This window comes from Anopheles cruzii, chromosome X (genome assembly GCF_943734635.1).
Source record: "Anopheles cruzii chromosome X, idAnoCruzAS_RS32_06, whole genome shotgun sequence".
Taxonomy (NCBI): Eukaryota; Metazoa; Arthropoda; class Insecta; order Diptera; family Culicidae; genus Anopheles; species Anopheles cruzii.
The window spans coordinates 11,094,385-11,115,142 of NC_069143.1; the positions used below are offsets into that span (position 1 = coordinate 11,094,385).

General features: G+C 43.2%; 4 protein-coding genes across 6 annotated transcripts; 3 read left to right on the top strand and 1 right to left on the bottom strand.

Moving 5' to 3' along the window:
* On the top strand, window positions 1-7,824 carry LOC128269083 (uncharacterized). Its single transcript, XM_053006438.1, has 5 exons — window positions 1-205; window positions 3,776-4,289; window positions 4,353-4,460; window positions 4,860-4,918; window positions 6,078-7,824. The coding sequence occupies exons 1-5, from the start codon at window positions 174-176 to the stop codon at window positions 6,169-6,171; spliced, it is 807 nt and encodes a 268-aa protein (XP_052862398.1). The 5' UTR covers window positions 1-173; the 3' UTR covers window positions 6,172-7,824.
* Window positions 7,825-9,911: 2,087 nt separating this feature from the next.
* On the top strand, window positions 9,912-13,669 carry LOC128269092 (uncharacterized). 2 transcript variants are annotated; one of them, XM_053006459.1, is made up of 8 exons: window positions 9,912-10,032; window positions 10,417-10,543; window positions 11,079-11,172; window positions 11,289-11,392; window positions 11,984-12,091; window positions 12,195-12,429; window positions 12,511-12,631; window positions 12,713-13,669. In XM_053006459.1, exons 2-8 carry the CDS (start codon window positions 10,454-10,456, stop codon window positions 13,122-13,124), a joined length of 1,164 nt encoding a protein of 387 aa, XP_052862419.1. In that variant the 5' UTR covers window positions 9,912-10,032; window positions 10,417-10,453; the 3' UTR covers window positions 13,125-13,669. The 2 variants fall into 2 exon arrangements, with proteins under 2 accessions (XP_052862419.1, XP_052862411.1); XM_053006451.1 differs by lacking the exon at window positions 9,912-10,032 and adding an exon at window positions 10,091-10,235.
* On the bottom strand, window positions 13,667-16,104 carry LOC128269106 (uncharacterized). 2 transcript variants are annotated; one of them, XM_053006472.1, is made up of 4 exons: window positions 15,980-16,104; window positions 15,463-15,636; window positions 15,057-15,355; window positions 13,667-14,970 (listed from the first exon to the last, which is right to left on the bottom strand). In XM_053006472.1, exons 2-4 carry the CDS (start codon window positions 15,518-15,520, stop codon window positions 14,881-14,883), a joined length of 447 nt encoding a protein of 148 aa, XP_052862432.1. In that variant the 5' UTR covers window positions 15,521-15,636; window positions 15,980-16,104; the 3' UTR covers window positions 13,667-14,880. The 2 variants fall into 2 exon arrangements, with proteins under 2 accessions (XP_052862432.1, XP_052862440.1); XM_053006480.1 differs by lacking the exon at window positions 15,980-16,104 and having other exon boundaries at window positions 15,463-15,521; window positions 15,608-15,665.
* A 258-nt stretch (window positions 16,105-16,362) lies between these two features.
* On the top strand, window positions 16,363-20,648 carry LOC128279028 (uncharacterized). Its single transcript, XM_053017785.1, has 6 exons — window positions 16,363-16,530; window positions 16,875-17,128; window positions 17,393-17,745; window positions 18,629-19,582; window positions 19,920-20,072; window positions 20,132-20,648. The coding sequence occupies exons 1-6, from the start codon at window positions 16,377-16,379 to the stop codon at window positions 20,205-20,207; spliced, it is 1,944 nt and encodes a 647-aa protein (XP_052873745.1). The 5' UTR covers window positions 16,363-16,376; the 3' UTR covers window positions 20,208-20,648.
* Window positions 20,649-20,758: the final 110 nt, after the last annotated feature.

Below are 20,758 nucleotides of genomic sequence, written 5' to 3' on the forward strand. Positions count from 1 at the left end.
GACTGTAGTATATGAAATTTATGGCGCAGGCTCAGTGATTGTCAAAATGCGGCATTTTCAAAGTGGTAGCCACTTTCTTCCTACGAACGATGAAGAGAAAATTAAAGTGACGCCAGTCGCCGCCGAAGAGGTCATCGACAATGCGACAGTGGCCGAAAGTAGCATGAGTGCTAATGTCCTCGACACCACGGAAGACACCAACAATGTAAGCCGTATATTAGTCGCTTTTTTATCCTTTTAACTTAAAATCACACCCAGTTCTACTAGCACGCTGTCTTCACCAGACAATAAACACTAAGGGAAAGAATAAGATATAATTCTGGCACGTTTACAAACAAATGACCACAGCCCAGTCTGGTTAATTTGTACGACTAAAAAATCTTTTGTAACGTTTTCTCAACCATATTCTTGGCACCGTCTGTCGCACTGTGCCTTCATTTCTTCCAGTCATTCATCACCAAGATACGAAGCAATGTTTCTCGTGTGATTTCGAAATTATTTTCGTCAAGCAGTCAAAGCAGTGATGGACGTAGCGTTGAAGAAAATCGGAAACGGAAAGCAACGCCAGAAAAGCTAGTAAGCTGTTTTTCGTTTTCATATCGTTGGTTGTGTGAAATTGTCCCTAGAAAAGCTTTCTTTCATATTCCATATGATTGTTTTCTTCTATACAAACAACCTAGAACCTCGCAACTATCAAACGTTCGCGATTGAATGTTCCGGTACCAGACAATGAAGGAACGTCCCATCATCTATACTGCTCAACACCAACCACAAAGCACCAAACATCAAACAGCATCAAATCAAGCAGCAATGCTTCTAAGCGCGTTGAGAAACAAAAAAGAAGAGAGCATTACTTTCGAGCCTTCAATGCTAAGGATAGGCCACGGCGGATCGTAAGGGGCCCGCCTAAACTTTCAGCTCCTGACCTGATAAGGTTCGACATACGTTCGCGAGCGGCATTGGCTGCTGCTGGTGTTGAACGAAACAAGGATGCTGTGAAAAAATGCTATGAAAACAAGGAAGGGGAATCGGACGAAGAGAGTTTTTTTACTGCCCCAACGGTAAACTATCATTCTAGCGGCGACGACTCTGATCAGGGTAGTGTTCCTGCAACTACAAGTGACTTATCCGTTAATAATGAAGATAAGATTAGAGAATCTGATGAGAACAGCAACATCACAATACCATCATCGATTGCAAACTTCGATGAAACACAGAGCGATCATCGATCGAGCGTTGGTGGTAATAGCAGTTCGTACCATTGTGAATTTCAATCGACGGAGGCGAAGCCTTTTGAAAGTGATGGTTCAGGCCGTTTGACAACCTTCCTCGGTAATAGTTGTTATCGTCAAATCCAACATGCACGCGAAACTTCTGGTGACCTATTCTTCGGCATGTATTACGAGCGGAAAAAGATGTTGTTTGCAAACAAAAACGATCAACCGTCGAGCCTCACAGGGTATCGACCAGTCTCCAAATCTTCAATCTTTGGCAGTACCTCCTCACTTAGTACTCCAAGTGGTCATTTTGGTGCTGGTGGAAACAGCGGTAGCATTAGAGGCCTCAGAAGTAAAAGTATGCTGCTTAGATCACCTTTCTATGAGGGAATGACACGCTACGGGGGTGCATCGGCTACCCCATACAGCACTGCCGGAGAGTCCGTATTTAATTTAGCACGATCGAGTCGTGCCAGCAGCACGTCGCTTCCCACAGCCCGTGCCCAAACGGGACGCCCATCAACGCTTTCACTTCGTTCGCAGCGTATACTCAAAGTGCATGAAGAATGGTCGGGTCCATTGAGTGAAGCTCGCAAGCTAGCCGCGGCGGTTAAACAAAGCGCCTGTAGTAATAGGTTGGAGATGCGTTCATGGTCGTCTATAGACGAAAATACACGACGTTCTTCTTCGAACCCATACACACGGCCTGTGATGCCACTAAACGAGCTGGTTATACCTAGTGTTCCACAAATGCTGCAACTTAAGCGACTGCAAAAAACAACAGAGACGGCAAGCGATCCAACCGAACGTACTATCGAGGACCCTTCACCATCGATACTACCGGCAGTTGAAGACTATGGTGAACAAACGTTCGACACATCGAAGACAGTGCCAATGTCAGCGCTTATTCCTACTGCACTGAAGAAGCAAGTAACAAAAATAAAAACCAAGATTAGTCGTATGCACTCGAACACGGCTAGCGCTGGTGGAGATCTTTTTGCGCCTGCTGAGCAATTGGAGCTACCAAACGTTCCGCTACCGGCCTTGGCTTCAATACCGAAAATCGATTTATCGCTTGCTTTCGGTTCCTGTGCAAATGAAAACCAAACAATTCTTGGAAAAGGATCACAATCTACTTGCTGCGACGAGCCATTTTTGAGCCAAACGCCACAGTATACTCTAAAGAATCAGCCAGATTCATCATTGCCGTTTATGTTTGCGGCACCCGAAGTGCTTGGCTTTGTGAAAAATCTTGCGGTAGCAAACTGTTTTTCGTTCCGGTTTGCAATTCCAGAGAGGTTATACTTTGAGGCGACGAATGATTTGAAAAATGATAACAACACCTTCGATGAGCTGATGAGTTCCAAGCAGAGCAATTGGGAATGCTCGACGTGTCTAATACGAAACGAGAACGTGAACCTATGTATAGCATGCAGCAGTCCTAAACCGATTTCCAGAACTTCGAAGACAGAGGTGGCTACCAACGAGACGACACTGTCCGTAACCGATAAAAATTTCAAGTCCATCATTGGCCTGCAATCGGCCCGTTGGGAGTGCCCGGATTGTTTTGTGCGTAATGATTGTTCTCAGCAGCGATGCGTATGTTGTGGTGCAGCAAAAAAGGAAAATGAGAAAACGATAGCCACTTTCGGAACTACTGAGCAACGGTCTCCGACAATACAGAGCAGCTCACCTACAAAAACGTCAGCGGATGGCTTCAAAACTCTCGTGATGCAGCAGAAGTCCGGCACATGGGAATGCTCGACGTGTTTAACGAGAAACAACAATCATTCAGGGCAGTGCGTTTGCTGCAATCAATTAAAGCCAGATAGCTCAATGTCCGCTAAAAGCAATTTTAACATTACTACTGCGCAAAACAATTCAGCGTCCTGCACAAACCTTAAGAATGAGAACTATAACAGCACAGGCATTAGCACTATCACCAATGCCCCTCCGTTCTCATCAGTAGTAGCAGTGCAACAGAATAACCAAAAGGGTGTCAACGAAAATGACGTCCGTGATACATCGTTCAAGCCAGAAGCATCTGGAATGAAAGTGACACAACATCCTATCGTTGAACCTCATTCTTTTCCGGTCAGTGAATTTACTATTGACGTGCCATCGACGACGGCAGCTGATGTGGATACATCTACCACCTTTACCGATTCCTCTTCAACGTTCATTAGAACCATAGAACACCAGATACAACCGACAGAATCTGCACCACTTCCCACGCTGGCAAAAGCAGTCACCGGCGGTACGGAAGGGTTTTCATCGCCATACACAATGCCATCGCATAGCGATGTTGTGTCATTTAACCCAATGCCAGCAAGCGAAAAATCACTCATCTCTAACGCTGCATGTATAGGCACCACGTTTAGTTCAACCACGTTTTCGAATGTCACATCGAAAACTACATCTTCTTTCAATTTTCACTTAAATGGCAACTCTGGAGATATAATGATGGCCGATGAAGAACCTAACGGCGAAAGGAACTCCATCCCTTTAACCTCGGCTGCAAAAACTAATTCCACCATCCTCGCATTTCCTTTCGCTAGCGTAATGAAGAATAGCTACGCGAATGAAACTGATGTCGCATTTAGTGAGGTGGGTGTAGTTTCGCAAATGCAACCCTCTTTACCAACATCGCTATCGACGACGAAGCAATCTGATGCGCCTGTGGGTTCATTGTTTATGCAACAGGACATGCCCGGCATGCCTCAATCATCGTTGGTTAATAACCGTATGACTAGTTTCCCTGCCGCTGAAATACGGACATTAGAATCCCACCAAGCTTTACCGTCGTTTAATTTCGGGTCGCAAGTTCCTGTCAGCATTCAGTCGCAAACGTTACCGCCCACGTCCGCGATTTCATCCCCTTTCGGTGAAACAGCCTTACCGGCAGTTATGGCGGGCACGAACAATAGAATAGTTTTCGGTGCATCCACCAAGACCATTGAAACACCTGGTTTCTCCTCCGACGAGATTAAACCAGTCCTTCCTTCTAACAATGGTGGGTCATTCGTATTTTCTGCTACCAACGTTGGCAATAAAAGACCTTCGGACAATACGGTGAGCGACGCGATAAAATATGTATACAATTATATCTAATCTAATATTCTATTATATCTCCAGTTGAGCGGCAACATGGTTGATAGGAGTTCCCATCGAGTTACACCGGTTCCATATGAAATGCCATTGTCATCCCATACAACTGCATCAAATAGTTTCGCATCCGGGAAGGTATGATAGAATATAGAATATGCCACCTTTTTTTACATTTTCGCATGAATTTGCATTCCTTTTTGAGGATTGATCGGATACTAAATTTGTTTACTGATGTTCGTGTGAGAAAAAAGTATTGCCTTCCGAGAAAAGTATTGAATATTACTACTATCCATTCGCTTTAACACACGATATCATCTTTTTTCCATTACTCGGTTTACAAAATCTGTTCCTTATGATTGAATGCATGATTTTTTGAAGCATTTTAGCTGTTTGGAGCTGTTTAGCATAGAACACTAAAAATATAAAACAAGCCATGCATCACATTTGCAGTACATTTCTTGATAGTATTTAATGACGCTAACATATAAAAAATATATAAATGATTGAAACGTGTGTTACACTAAACAATTGCAGGGCGCTTCAAATACACCGGTTTTTCAATTCGGTGATCCCTCGTTCCAGAACCCTTTCGTGTAAGTATGTGCTTGTGTACTGTTTTGTAAACAGTTGAGACCATATGAACGTAATGTGTATTCACTAAGCCAATATCAACAATGTGTTTTTACGATTAGAAAAAGCATTTTTATGTTATGTTCACATGAATACAATTCTTTACTTAATGTAACAACTTTCTTAACTATTACATTTCATTTTATCGTTTGAACCAACGTTTGGTTGATTGTGCAAGAACGCCTTACTTTCGATAGTTTTGAACACACAGATTCACGTAGGGCCCACAAATTTATTGTGCAACCACCACAAAAAACATCCACATTAAAATGTTGCTTAAAAATGTGTAATCATTACTTTTTCTTCTTATTGTTTGGCACTACAACCGTTGCGCGGTCTTGGCCTGCACCAGAGACAATGTTAATTATCACTGGTGCTATTCGTAACGGTTCTTTTTTACCGGCTGGGTTGTTAGCCTCGCGCCAACTTCCTGTCACGCCGGTATCGGGAATCGAAACCATGGCCGGCTGCGAGATAGCGACGAGCGTTACTGACTGCTCTTTCAGCGGGGCACGAACACGAAGATTCAAATGTAATCCTTACTTTTTAAAAGTTACGGCAGCCCTGTAAGGTTTTACGTTCGTTTACTGAACGTATAGCTTTTTGTGTATGTTTTGTGAAAATGATCTAATTATAGCCAAACATAAAAACGCCTAAACCATACAAAAAATAATAGCAATATTTATACTAAACCAAAAAAAACTTCTTGACGTTCCATTAGCTCACAATAGGTATACAATAGCCCATAACTTATACAACGAAGAAGATACTTGTTTTCAGACATACTAATGATAACTAGAGTGGAAGCTAACAAACAACAGAACACACAACGCTAGGGATTCCTTCTAGCGTTTTGATGGTGTGAAAGTTTAACGCATTCCTTCGGCTATTCTTTATTGTATATGCGATTCAAGCACCTTTTAAGTATATTGATTTTACCACAGCAGTTTTTTATTTCAAAATCGACTCGATTTTTCATGTGTTTTAGTGTTTCTACGTAGTGTTTTGATTGGAATACAGTAACCAGTAATAGTTGTATTATTTCCATTTTTAATACATTAAATAGTTTTCATTGAAAAATAAATCAAGCATCAATATCATATTTGACGTCTATGTTTCTAGTCCTCCCGCCATAGGACGTGGCCAACAGCAACAACAACAAATTGTGCAAAGGCGACTGAAACTTCGCGCAACCCGAAGGCTGCATCAACGGTAATACAATTGGCAGAAAAGGCGCGACAACCAAGAGGAAGCGCAGAACGATCACGGGCTGGAAATTTAGTATGGATTAGGAAAAATGCTAAACCGTTTATGGCGCTTAATAACCGACAATGACCATTACAACCATAATAAAGTGAAGAGATAGGAAAGCCCCCCGCTGATAGAGCAGTCGGTAACGCTCTTCGCTGTCAGCGCAGCTGGCCGTGGTTCGAATCCCGGGATCGGTTGTAACTCAACCGGCCATGGTTTCGATTCCCGATACCGGCGTGACAGAGGGGTTGGCGCGGGGCTAACAATCCCGTCCGTAAAAATTAAATGTTACAGAAGAGCATCAGAGAGATTAACATTAGTCTCTGGTGCAGGCCAAGACTGGTCAGCGGTTGTAGCGCCAAAAAGAAGATAGGAAAGTATATAATAATATTTAGTCTATATTATATGTAATATAGTAACCGTTGATATATATGCATAACGTTTAACTAAACAAGAAAAGAAGCAAACGGCAGGGCAATGTGTTCACTGCAGCCAACCACACATATAACCGCCAACACATATAGATTCGAATGTGGAGTACTATTGAGTTTACGTAGCAAACACGTCGTGCCGCAGGTCAAAAAGTCTTTGGCAAAAGTTCTTTTTCGTGCATGTAGTAAATAATTTAACTTAGATTTGGTTTGCTATTTAAGTTTTCCAGACTTGAAAGAATTGAAATATTTTCAAAACGATTCAAAACATGAAGAATGCGATCTATGTTTAAAATGAAGCACAACATTTTTTCTAGTTTCAAAAAAGAACTTTAAAAAAAGACATGAAAAATAAAATTGTTAATGATTTTCCCCCCGGTTCCCAACGGTGTCAAACCGCATGATCTTGGTGGCCATTCGACATCACCAAAACCCTAAATTATATGCCCATCAAACTTCTCGCACAATAAATCGAACACCGCTCGTATTGTGTGGGTCGTTACCCCGTCACCCGTTACTCGGTCTTGCTGACACCACAGCATCTGGTTAATATCATAATGCGTACCACACAGTCACCTTTTCTGGATATAACGGCCTCTCTTCAATCGGTTGAGAGTTTTTAGTGCCCCAGATGCGGCAATTTTGCTTGTTTACGTAGGCGCTGAGTGAAAATGTGACTCGGCGCTGAAGAAAATTTTTGCTGAAAAATTAGCGTTTTCGGCTTCTTGCTCACCAAAGTAGTACCAAGTTTTAATAATTTTGTTGTTCTGTTGTTAAGCGATAGATTTTTTTTAAATGGCAGATATTTAAATAAAAGTTTGACACTTAGGTTGACAGATGTATTCGAAAACTGTAAAGTGCCAGCCCTGTGATTTCGAAACTACGAAATGGATAACCCTGTATCATCCAAGCAGGATAATACTAAATCCCCTACAAGCAAGACAAATGGGCAAATGGAGAAGGGAAATAGCCATCACGTCATGTGGAGACGAAACCACAGCTCATACGATTTTTTTTCTTATTTCAAAGTTCCCAACTCAAGTTTCCTCAATAATCGCTATATATAGCCCGCTCCAATACTTTAAGAAATAAATTGACTTTTTTTAGAAGAAAAGTGATATTCTTGGAGCTCTGAAATGTTATCGGCACATGCGAAAAAATAAAAAAGAAGAGCCAATTTTGGCCAAAACGGAAATCATAAAAGTTGGTTGTTTCATCTTGCTTATATCGAAAACAATGCGTACTTCATCCATAGATAATTCGTTGTCCGTCGTAAAGTTTAAGTTTGTTGCGAAGTTAATTTACACTGATCTATTCATATAACTCAGTTTCTCTACCTACCGGCCTGCCATTATTTATGAGCAGTTTGCTGTCGTTCCTACTTTTCGTTTTGTTCAATTCCACATCATTCTGCATTCGGCTGCATGATCTCAAGAATATAAACAATACCTTTCTGTTGTTGTAAAGTTTCAAATTTCGTATCTGAAAAAACGGACAAACAAAGGATGCTGCCCAGATCTAACGTTATACGTGCGCAAAAACTGCGTGAGTGGAGAGTGATTAGCCGTATCCGTATTCGTAGTAACACAAAGCATCCGTAGTAACTATGCCTGGCTGAAATTGTTTAAAGATGTTTTTTGTAACACTTTGAACACTCTTGTATTTTGTCTTATCTTTGTCTTGTCTTATAATTTTTAATTTCATAAACACACGCGTAGGACATTGGAATACGGACTACGAGTTATTTAAAGAATACAATTTAAAGTTTCATTAAATGCACTAGTACACAAAAATTTAAAACAAAACCAAGTGTCCTCCAACTATCATTATTAGGCGCGCATATATGGTGGTCAACCGTATTCTGGCAGAATAAAGGTCATGTGGTTGAAGGAACATGGAGTCCCCTGCAGCTATGCAGGGCACTACCTTCCAACTAGCTTCAAGACGCACCGATACTTATTATTGTAAAACTATTATGCTGAATCTACCTAGCTACGTTTACGACGCCGACGCCGCGTATGACGCTAAACATTGCGGAAACGTTACGCTCCACCCTCGTGGTCCAGGCTGCGGTCGTGGTCAGCGTGGTCAAGATTTCGTGACCGCTCATGGTTGAATCCAAAAAAAATGCTCAAGAAAAATCAGACAAACCGCAGGTACGCACAAATCAGGCACGAAAAGTCCAGGAAACCGCACCCACAAAACAACAGTGTAAAATCGTCTAATTCGCTCGATCTGAATGTGTGTGTGTGTGTGTGTGTGTGTGTACAATCTAGCGTAATGCACTGACTGCGTCGTCGGCGACTTCCGGTTTGGTTCGCATATTTGAAACGCAAATTTAACTGTAACAGAACGAAGTGGTTCCGTTTCAATCGAGCTTGTGATCGCTATGTCAAATGTATGCCCACAAAACCTTACCTTTTTCAACAAATCATACCTCACCTGCAGTGCTTTCTATGGTACCGCAAGTCGCCCTGGGTCAGGGCCACCTCTGCCATCGTCCAACTGTACTAGTGGTGCATGAGTTCATAGAGCATAGCTCTGGACGATGATGATGGTTGGTTCTACAACATAGTGCACACTATGCAGTGCTGAAAATAAATGGAAATGTTTCAGGCACGCAACACATATATAAACCGGAATCGATCCACATGCTGACCCGATAATTTGTCGGTTTTAATGCGCTTTAATTTGCATACATAAATCTGTTCGTGAATTGTGGGTCATGTATGTTGGTCACAGTGTCTGGCCAGCCTCGTGCATGACGTCGGTGACGTCATCGGCGTTCCTAATCTATTTCGAAACCGATTACCCTTCGTGTCCGTTCATTATGTAAGGTCGGGAAACAGAGTTGGCAACGTTAGACGAGCGTGTTGTGATCATGGAATGGTATCCAATAGGCTTACTACCTGTCGTTTCCTAGGACCGGTGTAGGTAGTAGCAAAGAAGCTTATACATCTTGCATCCCGCCAGTTCCCATCCCTTCTCACGTACCTGTTTTGCTGTGTAGGAGACTAATTTTATAATATATTCGCGTTTCCTCAGTTTTCTGGTCGCGCCGAACTAAGAACGGCGGAAAACAGAAAGAAACAGGTATCATCAAGAACAAGAGAAGCATAATGGTGGCTGATGTAGGTAGGAAGTGCGGGGGAAGGGTTGGTGGAGCTGTAGGAGGAGCGCTTCTTTTGCGCCCCGCCATCGTCTTCGTGTCGTCGTCGTCGTCTTCGTCATCGTTGTCGCGGTCGCCGTCGTCGTCAACGCAGCCAATGTGAGCGTAAGCCACCGCAACCACCCGACGGTGGTATGGTATCGGCAGGCGTGCAGTGCAGGCTTTTCGTGGCTCGCGTCTAACGTTCACAGGCCTGCCACAGTCCCAGGCGACAAGGTAATGCGAGGTAAGTAGAATATTTATAAACGGAGCGGAAGCATAACTAGCTCACCAGTTACCGTTTGGAGACAGTCGCACGCGGAATAGCTAGCCATAGCCTTTTTCAGTGTTCGTCTACCAGTGGTGTGTCGGAGCGGTACAGTATTGTAACGAAAACGGCTGGAAGTAAAATAAAGCTGCCTTATCGTAGGAGTGCGGTGCTTATCAGAGGTGACTCAGCCCGTGTTCTTGCTGCTTACCGTCAGCCTAGGCAGTGAAAAGAGGTCGGACACTGTCCGTAAGCCTAGCCTCCTATAGTGAATCGCGTGTCGCCGTTTTCACGCATCCCAAAATCGTTTTTGCGCGCCTGTATTTTTTTAATTTATTTGCAACCTTTTTCAAATAACGCTAGAAGCAGAACCACCTACCACCAATCAATCAAACGAAACATGTCGCAGCTCATCAAAAATATTCCCCGTCGGCAAAGCATTCCCATACTGTACACCCGCGGGACGCACTACGATGTGGGCTACGATGTGGTAAGCAAGACATGGTTTTTTCTCAAGATCCCTGAAGTTCCCCCGGGAACCGACAAGCCTGAGGTAGAGAGAGTTCCTCGAGAGATTCCCCAGCTGAGCAAATAGACTTTTATCTCGAATCATCGCAGATGTCCGTGAGATATGAAAGCACACGTGATATTGATATTTGTTTTTTATTAATCTTAGAAAAACGAACTGGGCCGTATTTATAATATTTGTTTGTTATTATGCACAAAAAAAGCCCAGTAATACATGACGGCCACGTGCGACCACAGACGTTCTGGTATCGTAGCCTCGAGACAACTCGACTGTAGTCGATGGGGATTATTATTTGTCCAATTTCAAATCGAATTCCAAATCCCCCGCTGCTGAGTAAAACTCTTTAGATATTTGGCATAACTTTGAACGAACAGACAAGATGGCTAGGGTAACGGTCGGTAATTGTTTTACAGCATCATCTTCTTCGAATGCATTGATTAGAGTTTGACAGTTACCACTTCTTATTACATTAACGGCGTTTTTTACAATGTCCTAGGGTCGCACGTTTGCATCGATCATAAAAAACTTTTTACACATCTCAGAACCGCTAAACAACTCTTATCTGCCATTGTACAACACCGAAGAAGGACGTAAGTATTGTCTCTATGTAGGTGTGTGTAAGCGGGGCAGGAGTGTTCCTCCTTATTGTACCACAACTGATGTGCAACAGCAGCAGTAGCAGTAATACCTTCTTCTCTTGCTGCAGGAAAAGTGTACAACGCCACTCTAGAAAGCGTGAAGAAATCATTCCCGCAATACATCCGTGAATTGGAGGGAACAGCAGACGGTGCCCAGGTGGAGTTTCACAAGGTAAGCGTTTGGCGGAAAGTAGGTACTTTGAAGGTCTGCTAGCAACCCCAATCCCAACGATGCCTTCTATTTGCTTTGATATACATGCAGTAGAACTATACACGTAATGAGCACTACAGGATCCGCTTATCTAATTAGAAATGGTTTTGCGCAGTGTTTTGTGTTGCTCGTTTCTCAATAATCCTATTACCTAATCGAGTTTTTTTAAATGCCCTACCGGCGATCGATGGAACTATCCATTTTGAAGTGGGATTTCTCGCTGTCACGCAGCTGGGCTGGGTTCGAATCCGGGGACCGGTTGTCACGCAGCCGGCCATGGTTTCGATTCCCAATTGGCGCGGGGCTAACAACCGAGCCCGTAAAAACGAACCGTTGCGAATAGCACCAGAGATATTAACATTGTCCCTGGTGCAGGCTAAGGCCGGCCAGCGGTTGTAGCTTCAAATAAGAAGATGTTTTCCTTTATGTTGATGTTGATGTTATAGAAACTTTGAGTGATACGCGTCATTCGTTTCTTTAATAATATTCTGGTAATTTTCCTTAATTCTAAAACTAACCATCAAAATATTACTGTTTTGCTGTCAACCACAGCTCTTTCTTCTACATTTAGATGAAATCTTGCCAGTATCGGTCGACGGCGTTAACAGCATCAATCAACCGATCGGCTGCTCCACTATTTGCGTAAACGAACCTGGTTGTGTAAGTACATGAAGTTGTTGGAAGATGTAACCGTCACATACGCACGTGGCAAACGTTTGAATTGGATTTTCGTTTTGTGTTTTTTTTGTCATGCTCGTTCTAGGAAATTCTTGCCCATACCGAGGATGCACTGTCCGAGGTTCTGAACCATTACTATTTCGTGTCTGCCCACATCATTTCCGACAGCCCCCAGGGTAAATATAACACGATAGAAGAGCGCTTCACCTCGCTCTGCTACGCAGGCCATCTACCCGGATACACCATGAACTACAACCACCATGGGCTGGTATTCTCTATCAATACACTCAGTGCCAGAACGCTCATTGGTGGGAAAACGCGTGAGTATGCTTGCGCTACCGTTGTTGCTGTTTGTTTGGTTTTCGACGATTAATCTCTACATCCGGTTGTCATTGTTCCAGCGCGCCATTTCATCACCAGAGCTCTGCTGTCGGCCGAAAACTTCATACAAGCACAACAAATTTTGCGTGACAACGGCGTGGGGGCTGCCGATGGATGCTCGATCAACATGACGTTCTTAAAGTAAGTGCGTTTGATTCGAAAACCGGAAGTTTTACTTCGTATTAGTTGCCAGGTTCAAATATTGCATGAATCGTTCAACAGGCAAGAAGGTGATCGTTTGTTCCATAATGCCGAAATGGGTCCAGCGGAGAACGCTGAGCAGTCGCAATTAAATATCTTCACAGCCAGCCCAGGTGAGTGCATCATTCACGCCAACAAGTACCTCAGACTGCCGGTACCGGAAGTGAATGGGCTTATTATTGACTCGAGTATCGAGCGGATGAAAACGTTCGGAGGCTTCAAAGCGCCCAAAACCGTGCATGACGTGATAAAGATGCTGGGTGACACCAGCGCCCAGGAGCACACGGTGTTTCGCGAGAACGGCCCGAAAGACGTAATCAAAACCGTTTGCGTCGGCATTTTCGATTGCGTCAAGCGTACCTGGACGCTGTACTCGGACAACCCGAAATTCAACGCTCCACTCGTGGTGCTACCGATGGCGCTCAAGAATTAAACAGCGATAAGCGTTTGCATTTGTTTGAGACGTTGGACGCTCTATATCCATTTCTTCAATGTGAATGTCCTTGAATCAAAGAAGGTAAAGATCCTTGTTCGTAAGCACCGCGTTTACCCCACGTTATTGCCACTGTTCACTAGCATTGCTTATTGGATCAAAAGCCAATGTGATAACCGAATCTTGCTTAGCGACAGGCGTGTCTGTGAAGGCTATACCAACCGGGAGCATACTTTTGCTGGTAATTGTAATTCTTTTAAAACCAATTTAAAGACGAATAAATGCACTGCTCAATGAAAGCTAGACTAAGCTGATTTGCTGCTTCGCACGAATTCAACGAAAGTCAAAATAACAGTCTTGTTTATATATAACACAGTAATCACGATCTTGCGCTCATTTACATATTGTCAGTGTTTGTCACTATGTACCTCACCTTCTTCCACGAACAAGGTAATCTACTTTAAAGCATGATGCATACATAAACCACCAGACTAGGTCATGAATATCGAAATAAAACGGTTCAAAGATCGTGAAACTATTTATCTGTTTGTATTTATTTACATTTAATTGCTACTTACACCCGCAGAGCGGTGGGTGCTCTACCAACACATTTTGCCGCTCGCTAATGACCGACCGAAAACGGATACAACAGATACAAAATCGTCATTTAGCGCGACGCGACTCGCTGTCGTTCATGATTAATGATTTTACTGCACCGAAGTCCAGCGTCAAGGTCGGCTCTATAAGAAGTAATTGAAAAAAACGGCTAGACCCTGCACTCCTAAGCAGCGGTATAGCTCATTGAGCATATAGCCGCCACAGCCAGTTTGTATGTGGTCTTAGGCGATTGCTCAATAGTGTTTAATTGTTTTTAGGACTGTTTATAAGGCGTCTTCTTTTTTCTTGCACCACGGATTTGTATTTTTCATAAATCTATCTCATTCAGCCACTTGGTTCAGCATCCACCCTTTACGGACACCATTCGGTGCTGCAAGTGACACTTCATTTTGTGCTGTGTAAACGATTGCTATGACATCGTGACTGTTTTCAAGGACATGAAACTATGTAAACCTTCTTGCCTTCGCAATATGCGTAGGTTGTGTATTTGTTCTTTGAATACATGCTTTATATAAAAAATCTGTTTGAGATTGTATCGTTCACATTAATAAACAAGTTCTGTTGATGGGGTCGATCTGCCTTCAAAAACTTAAAAGTTAATAGAAGAGGTCATTTTCTTCTCTGTAAATCTAGTCACTATCTTAAAATGGAATAAAGCAAGAATACAATGTATGAGAGAAACCAAGTTCCACCATGCGACATCAAGAGACAGCTCATAAAATAGAAGGATCTACAAAGGCAACCAGTTTTTGATTTCGTGTAAATATTGTACTCTCAGTTTTCAGCTCTTAACGAACACTTAGACCTAGCTGTTCGCTACATCGTTTGGCTTCGAGATTCGTTTCGATTTCATTTTGTTCATGTTGTTACATAATTGCTTTTTAATTAATTCAACGTTGGATGGAATGGTAAGAGTACGATGGTAATACAAATATAAAAATAAAATTTCACTTAATCTAATACTGCGATTTACATGAATGCTGTTGATATGATACTACATCGGCATTGGACGGATTCGTGTAAGCAGAAATGTTGTGAATGTTAGAATAGATTTCCCATTAGCAGGCGTTGTATTGCTGAAGGCACATGTGTTATCCCTCGTGCTCTACTATATTCGTTCTACCGGTCTTTCTTTTGCTCACGTTTGCAAAGCATTGCGGACAAAGAGCGTGGCTAAGGACGCAGCAAACAGCTTCAACGAGAACGATATCGAATGCGTAGCGTCGCTCTAAAAGTAGAAACCAGAATGAAAGACAATAAATGGCCGCAGATGATTTGGTTTGGACCGCATGATGGTTTGCTAGGGCAACTTACGATGACGTAATAATTACATCGATCGCCCAAACAGCACGCCGAACAGGTCCAGTCTTCGTACCAAATATGCGTACAGTACGGCATGTGCTTTGTGCGGATGCGCTGACATATCTCCTTCTTAGCGCAACGCTTCGATACGTAGAACTGTTTCTGAGCGCCCAGCGAAAAGTACGGCATGCTGCCCCACCTGATCTCGGTAAGGCAGGCGTCTTCGCCTTGCTCACAGATCTTCACCGTGTTTAAGCATTTTGCGGTGTTGCCGGTCTGGTTGGAACAAACGTAACACTCGTGGGCATCACCTGGGACCAGCATAAATATTGATAGGTGGAATGTAAAATTGAGGTTCACGCCCTTCACACTATTGTGAGCAATTTCAATCAGCGTAGCATGCTAACGGGATACTTACAAATACTCATCATCGCTGTTATTAGCAGAATACAGGACAATAAGGTCGAAAAGTCCATGCTGTACGGTTCGTTGATAGTGGATACGTGTAACACAAAAAGAAAACTATTCAAAGCAGGATGTCTTAAATAAACGCAGCAGCTCACATGAAAGGCAACGGAGCAACAAGCCAAACCTGCAAACAGTTCAACAGATTTGATGACGTTTACCAGCAAACGGCACACCCTGGAAGTGTTTCCAGTACTAACGATCTTCTAAACGAGATGCGCGAAAAGGTTTGACGTTTTATTCATACTGGTCGGTTCACGTTCTTCGCTGTAGCTACAGCGTAGCCACTGAACATTTAAGTTCTAACTTTAAGGCCGCAAGTTATCAGATTTTTAAATTTAGTTTATTGCTCGATAACACGAAACATTCTTTAAATTTACTTATAAACTCAGCGAACCTTCAATAAAAACTCTACTGGAAACATTCAACCAAAATTCGTTCTTGAGTTTGTCTAGTCACCGCTGAAATACCTGATTTGATAAATGCTGCGTGCTGATGATGCTATCGTTCAAATTCTGCGTCTAGATTGCTTTATGACGTTATTACGTTGCACGTCGAAACTTTGAAGCTGTCGCGAAATTGTTGCTGAATGATTGTTACTAGGCACAACGCACTGTACAGATGCAATTGCTGCTGCATAGCAGTAATACGGTTGTAATGGAATACACACGTACACACCAGTGAAGCTGGCACACACACTCCCGCACCTATTTCAGGCAAACTAAACGGAACCACGCACACAAAGGAACGAAAATAATTTGTCTATTCTTAACTTTTTTTGCACTACCCTCTGTTCAGCATTCACCACGAGACAGGTTCATATTACGTCATACCAGCCCAAGTCCCATCCCAGGTGGTGCGCTACCGATGGATGAAACTAGCAGAAACAGTGCTATGCTCGATATCGAGGGAGTTAGACAGCAATCGGACATCGACGCACTACGGGTAGACAATCGTGCGAAAGAGAGCTATAAACAGATAAGCGAAGGAGACATTCATCGCCATCAAAGTGCTGGGCTTGGTAGGTATATTATGCATGCTTTCCAAGTTTGCCAGATTTGGGCACGAATGAAGCCTAACGCTTAAGGTCTTTTTAATACCAACTACAATAGCAACAACGATTTGGGTGCGGTTGTTTCATTATCGCCTGGTACCGTAGTTCCCTTCGCGCGCTTCTATAGCAATCCCCTTTTTTGCTGCTCGCAAGACAATCCTGTGACAACTATAGCCACACACAAGGGCGAGCATGGTTGCTATATGGGTTGTTGATCTTCACATTTATTCACACCTGAGTGTTTGCAGAAATTTAAGTTCCTACTTCTCCACTTCCTCCCATTCTTGTTCGCATCTTCTATGTACGTTTAGGCTCTATGACCAAGAAAAGCGACGCGTACGAGGAGAATAGCATCAATATGCCACGTGAAAACGCAGCGAGTGTCAAGGAGGGCGAGGAGGAAAGAATGTTAAATGGCGGTGGCGCCGAAAGTGGGGCTTCCGCCGTTGGCCGCTGCGACGAGGAGGCATCCGAAAAGGACAAACTAGCGCAGAAGGAAGTGGAGGTGAAATTCATCTCCTCGAAAAACGGAGGCGTTCGCATCGATCTGGAGCTGGAGAGCCAGGTAAGTAGTGTTTGATGGCAATTAACACCTGATGCGGCTGGCGCTAAACAGCAATTTCACCTATTCGTAAACCATACACGAGCTTATAACTGTTAGTAGGTTGGAAACAATCAGCCAGTGCGGTTTAGGCTGCCCAAGAAGCCCTAAGCGAGTAGTTTTAAATGGAACATTTGGCCCATTTGAACTCCAGTCCTTTTAACTTCTACCGACACACTCCTAGAAAACGTTCTCAAATTATTTGAACTTCTACCTTTGCATTACTAGCAAACGTTCTCCGGTATGGCGAAGGAGGAATTGATGAGGTACGCGAACGATCCATTCTGGGTGCGCCTCCGTTGGCTGCTGTTTGTATTATTTTGGGCTCTTTGGGTGGCAATGCTGCTTGGTTCGTTTTACATCATCTACGACGCACCTAAATGTGCCGCTCCGGTACCGCTGACCTGGTGGCAACAGGGACCACTGATCGAGATAGACGAGAGCCAATACCAAAATCAAATCGAGGACATCGTGCGATACGGAGCAAAAGGCGTAATCTATCAGTTACCGGCAGACGAAACTTACTTCATCGATTCATCTCCGGTAAAGGAGAAGCTCGAGCAGCTGGTCACGGCGTTCCGGTAAGTTCGTTTGTTTCGTTTACGATTTACGCTGTCCCCGTTATGAAAGAATGTATGTGCTCAATGAAAACGACCTTCAAGTTTCGTGAAGGATGTTTAATAATAGTAGGCGTTACGCCTGTGGTTTCTCTCGCATTTATGTCCAAGCTTGAGCAATATGCTTTGTGTTTCATCACCATCGGGTCGCAAGCAGCATCACGTTGCCTAGGTTGGACCTTTCTGCTGTAGTTGTGCGCACATACACACGCACATACACACACACCGGTAATATCTCACGAGAGCTGCGTAGCCTAGCATAGAGAGGCTCCCACCGTTTTCCATATTTTTCAAAATAAGATCTTAAAGTACTTAGATCTTAGATCATAATTTTTCATGATTTTGATGTACATCAAATTAAATGCAACCCCCGGTGATAGAGCAGTCGGTTGGGCGCTCGTCGTTGTCACGCAGCAGGCCAGAGATCGATTCGGATTGTCTTTGCCTTGACAAAGACTTGTTTGTTCACCTTTAAGCGCTTGCAGTTTCCGGTTCGTCTCACTTTCTCCATTACTATAAACAAGACGCAAGGCTAATCTTTGCGTGTTGTCGGACATAATTTAGCAAATCCCGCCAAATTAGCCAATATTATCGCCTGGGCTTGTTTATGGGCTTGAAAAGTGAAACGATTAAAGGAACGCCGGAAACTATTCCATAATATCACTAAACACCTTTAGCAACGGAGAGCAAAGTTATCTTCAAAAGTGACTGAAATAGATACATCGATTAGCAACGGCGGATTATCATATCATTGATCGGGAATGTTTCTTCGACAGATTTTTCTAATTGTTTGGATATTACAAGCAAACAATGACATGCTATTGTTTTGTGGGTTCCACGGTTTCAGATCCAGAAAAGTCGAAGTCATCGTCGATCTTACACCTAACTTCGTAACGAAGGATGATCCCCTTTTCCGGGAGGCAATAGAGCGTCCTGAGAGTGATGCACGCAATGCTTTCATATGGAGGGATGCTGCGAAAGCACCGAACTGGCTGTCGATTGTTGAGGAGGGCCGAGCTTGGAAGAACGTATCCTCTGGCCAGGCTATTCTATCCCAATTCGGCACGGATCGCTACGACCTACAACTAAACGAGCCGATCGCCAAGACCAAACTGAAGTTCACCATCGAGCACCTTATTTCTCTTGGCGTTCGTGGAGTGCGGCTCGCGAATGCCAAACACTTTATCATCAACCGCGATGGAAGCGACGAGTCGCCCATGAACATCGAAGAAGCGGACAAATCTCTTTCGCTCACCGACTATGGCTTCTGGACTCACAAGGAAACGACTTATCGCGAAGGACTTGGCGAGTTGTTTCACGAATTGGCTGGTATAGTGCACGGTTTGCTTCACGAAAATGGTTTCATTTCGGTCACCGAAGACATTCTGCGACCGGAAGTGTTCGCCGTCAATGGAACTTTACCTATTGATATACCCCTTTACGGCAATATTGAGTTCGATCTACGCGAAGGTACCGGCCCAAATGTAACAAAAAAGCTGCGTCACGACATCGAGAATGCATACCGTACAGTGAAGAGCTACAGTGCTTATGGCGGTGGCAAACCTTGGCTTCAGCTGCGCTATAACAGAGCCTCCATGGAGCACCTTGGCGCATCCGAATACACTATTTTTAACTTCCTACTACCGGGTGTTCCTGTGCTACCATTAGATGTGCTCACTACTAATAACGTTTCCCAAGAGACAATCGAAACGCTGGAAAAGTTCCGCGGCTCATCGTCGTTCCAACACGGACAGTTCAGCATGTACAACGATGCGAACCTAACTTCTTTAGCGTACATCCGGTAAGTTTTGCTACCACGTAACTCACCTACCCTCATTTTGCGAGTTCATGTAATTCAAATGTAAATGTTCCATTTCGCGAGTTTTTAATTTTGATGGAGGAACAAATGTTCTGTGTTTGTAATAACAATTTTACTATTCTCTTTTAAAAACTTCGCGATTGGAAAACGTATATATATTGTATAATCCATTACTAACTCCGATAATCCCTAACGAGCAGCTATATGTAAGTGTTTGCAACAGTATTTATCAATGGTTATATTTCATGACAATTATAACTGTGGAACACGCTCTGCAACTTACTTTTCACCTCGCTCTTCATATCACGAACATTTTCAGGCTTAAATCGGGCAACCCCGGATTCCTAGTAGCGCTAAATCTAGCTCAAGAAGAAGCCAAGATGGCAGATTTCAGTGGCATAGATGGAATAGGCAGCGAACTGACTGTCGTCCTGAGTAGCCACAATTATGCTGTCGCAAACATTGTCGCAAAGTAGGTAGTTTTTTACCTTAAGTATTTCTGAATAGTAAAAAATGTATCTCATTTTCTAGGACAAAGGTACCTGTCAATGCCATACCCTTATCGCCGCAGTCGGCAATCATTGCAACGTACGTACCGACTAAGTAACGGGACGAGTAACGTACAATGAGAATATGCAGCATCTGAATCTCCGAAAATGGGGAACACAACACAGGAAATATCAGCAGTCGTTGATGGACCATGAACCCGCCTGTTTCGACGATCATTATATTATATTCGGTCAATCACACAAATCATGAATGTTCCATATAAAAAACATGCAAATGCGTAATTATTACGCACGCATGCTTTGCGCTTTCTTGCTTTTTCTTGTTATGCTCTTGAAGAGACGAATGATGCATGCTTTCTCTCAATGTCTCCATAATCTTAACAGCATTGCTATACTCTATCATTCAATGTTAAATTCGCTCCGTACTAAAGATCGCTTGTTTGACGGTTTTGCCATACTGTTTGGCATTCCTCATCCGGGGCTAGCATGTACGTGAGAGCGGCAACAATAAATCAAATAAAATCTTCTATTGCATTACATGAACCTTGGTGAGAAAGTATGTTTCTTATGTGTTCTGCGGCACATCATATACGGTGGATGGAATTGTTGTGTTTCAAATGGTGTGATACAGTAGCCGATTCACGATTCT

Bases quoted from the DNA above. Each gene is read 5' to 3' on its own strand.
- LOC128269083 (XM_053006438.1), top strand. From the start codon at position 174: ATGTCCTCGACACCACGGAAGACACCAACAAT. The intron at 206-3,775 runs GTAAGCCGTATA...TCCTTTCGCTAG, and splicing joins CCACGGAAGACACCAACAAT to CGTAATGAAGAATAGCTACG. The intron at 4,919-6,077 runs GTAAGTATGTGC...CTATGTTTCTAG, and splicing joins TCGTTCCAGAACCCTTTCGT to TCCTCCCGCCATAGGACGTG.
- LOC128269092 (XM_053006459.1), top strand. From the start codon at position 10,454: ATGTCGCAGCTCATCAAAAATATTCCCCGTCGGCAAAGCATTCCCATA. The intron at 11,173-11,288 runs GTAAGTATTGTC...CTCTTGCTGCAG, and splicing joins GTACAACACCGAAGAAGGAC to GAAAAGTGTACAACGCCACT. The intron at 12,632-12,712 runs GTAAGTGCGTTT...ATCGTTCAACAG, and splicing joins ATCAACATGACGTTCTTAAA to GCAAGAAGGTGATCGTTTGT.
- LOC128269106 (XM_053006472.1), bottom strand. From the start codon at position 15,520: ATGGACTTTTCGACCTTATTGTCCTGTATTCTGCTAATAACAGCGATG. The intron at 15,356-15,462 runs GTAAGTATCCCG...TGCTGGTCCCAG, and splicing joins AACAGCGATGATGAGTATTT to GTGATGCCCACGAGTGTTAC. The intron at 14,971-15,056 runs GTAAGTTGCCCT...TTCTACTTTTAG, and splicing joins GATGTAATTATTACGTCATC to AGCGACGCTACGCATTCGAT.
- LOC128279028 (XM_053017785.1), top strand. From the start codon at position 16,377: ATGGATGAAACTAGCAGAAACAGTGCTATGCTCGATATCGAGGGAGTT. The intron at 16,531-16,874 runs GTAGGTATATTA...ATGTACGTTTAG, and splicing joins CCATCAAAGTGCTGGGCTTG to GCTCTATGACCAAGAAAAGC. The intron at 17,129-17,392 runs GTAAGTAGTGTT...TTGCATTACTAG, and splicing joins ATCTGGAGCTGGAGAGCCAG to CAAACGTTCTCCGGTATGGC.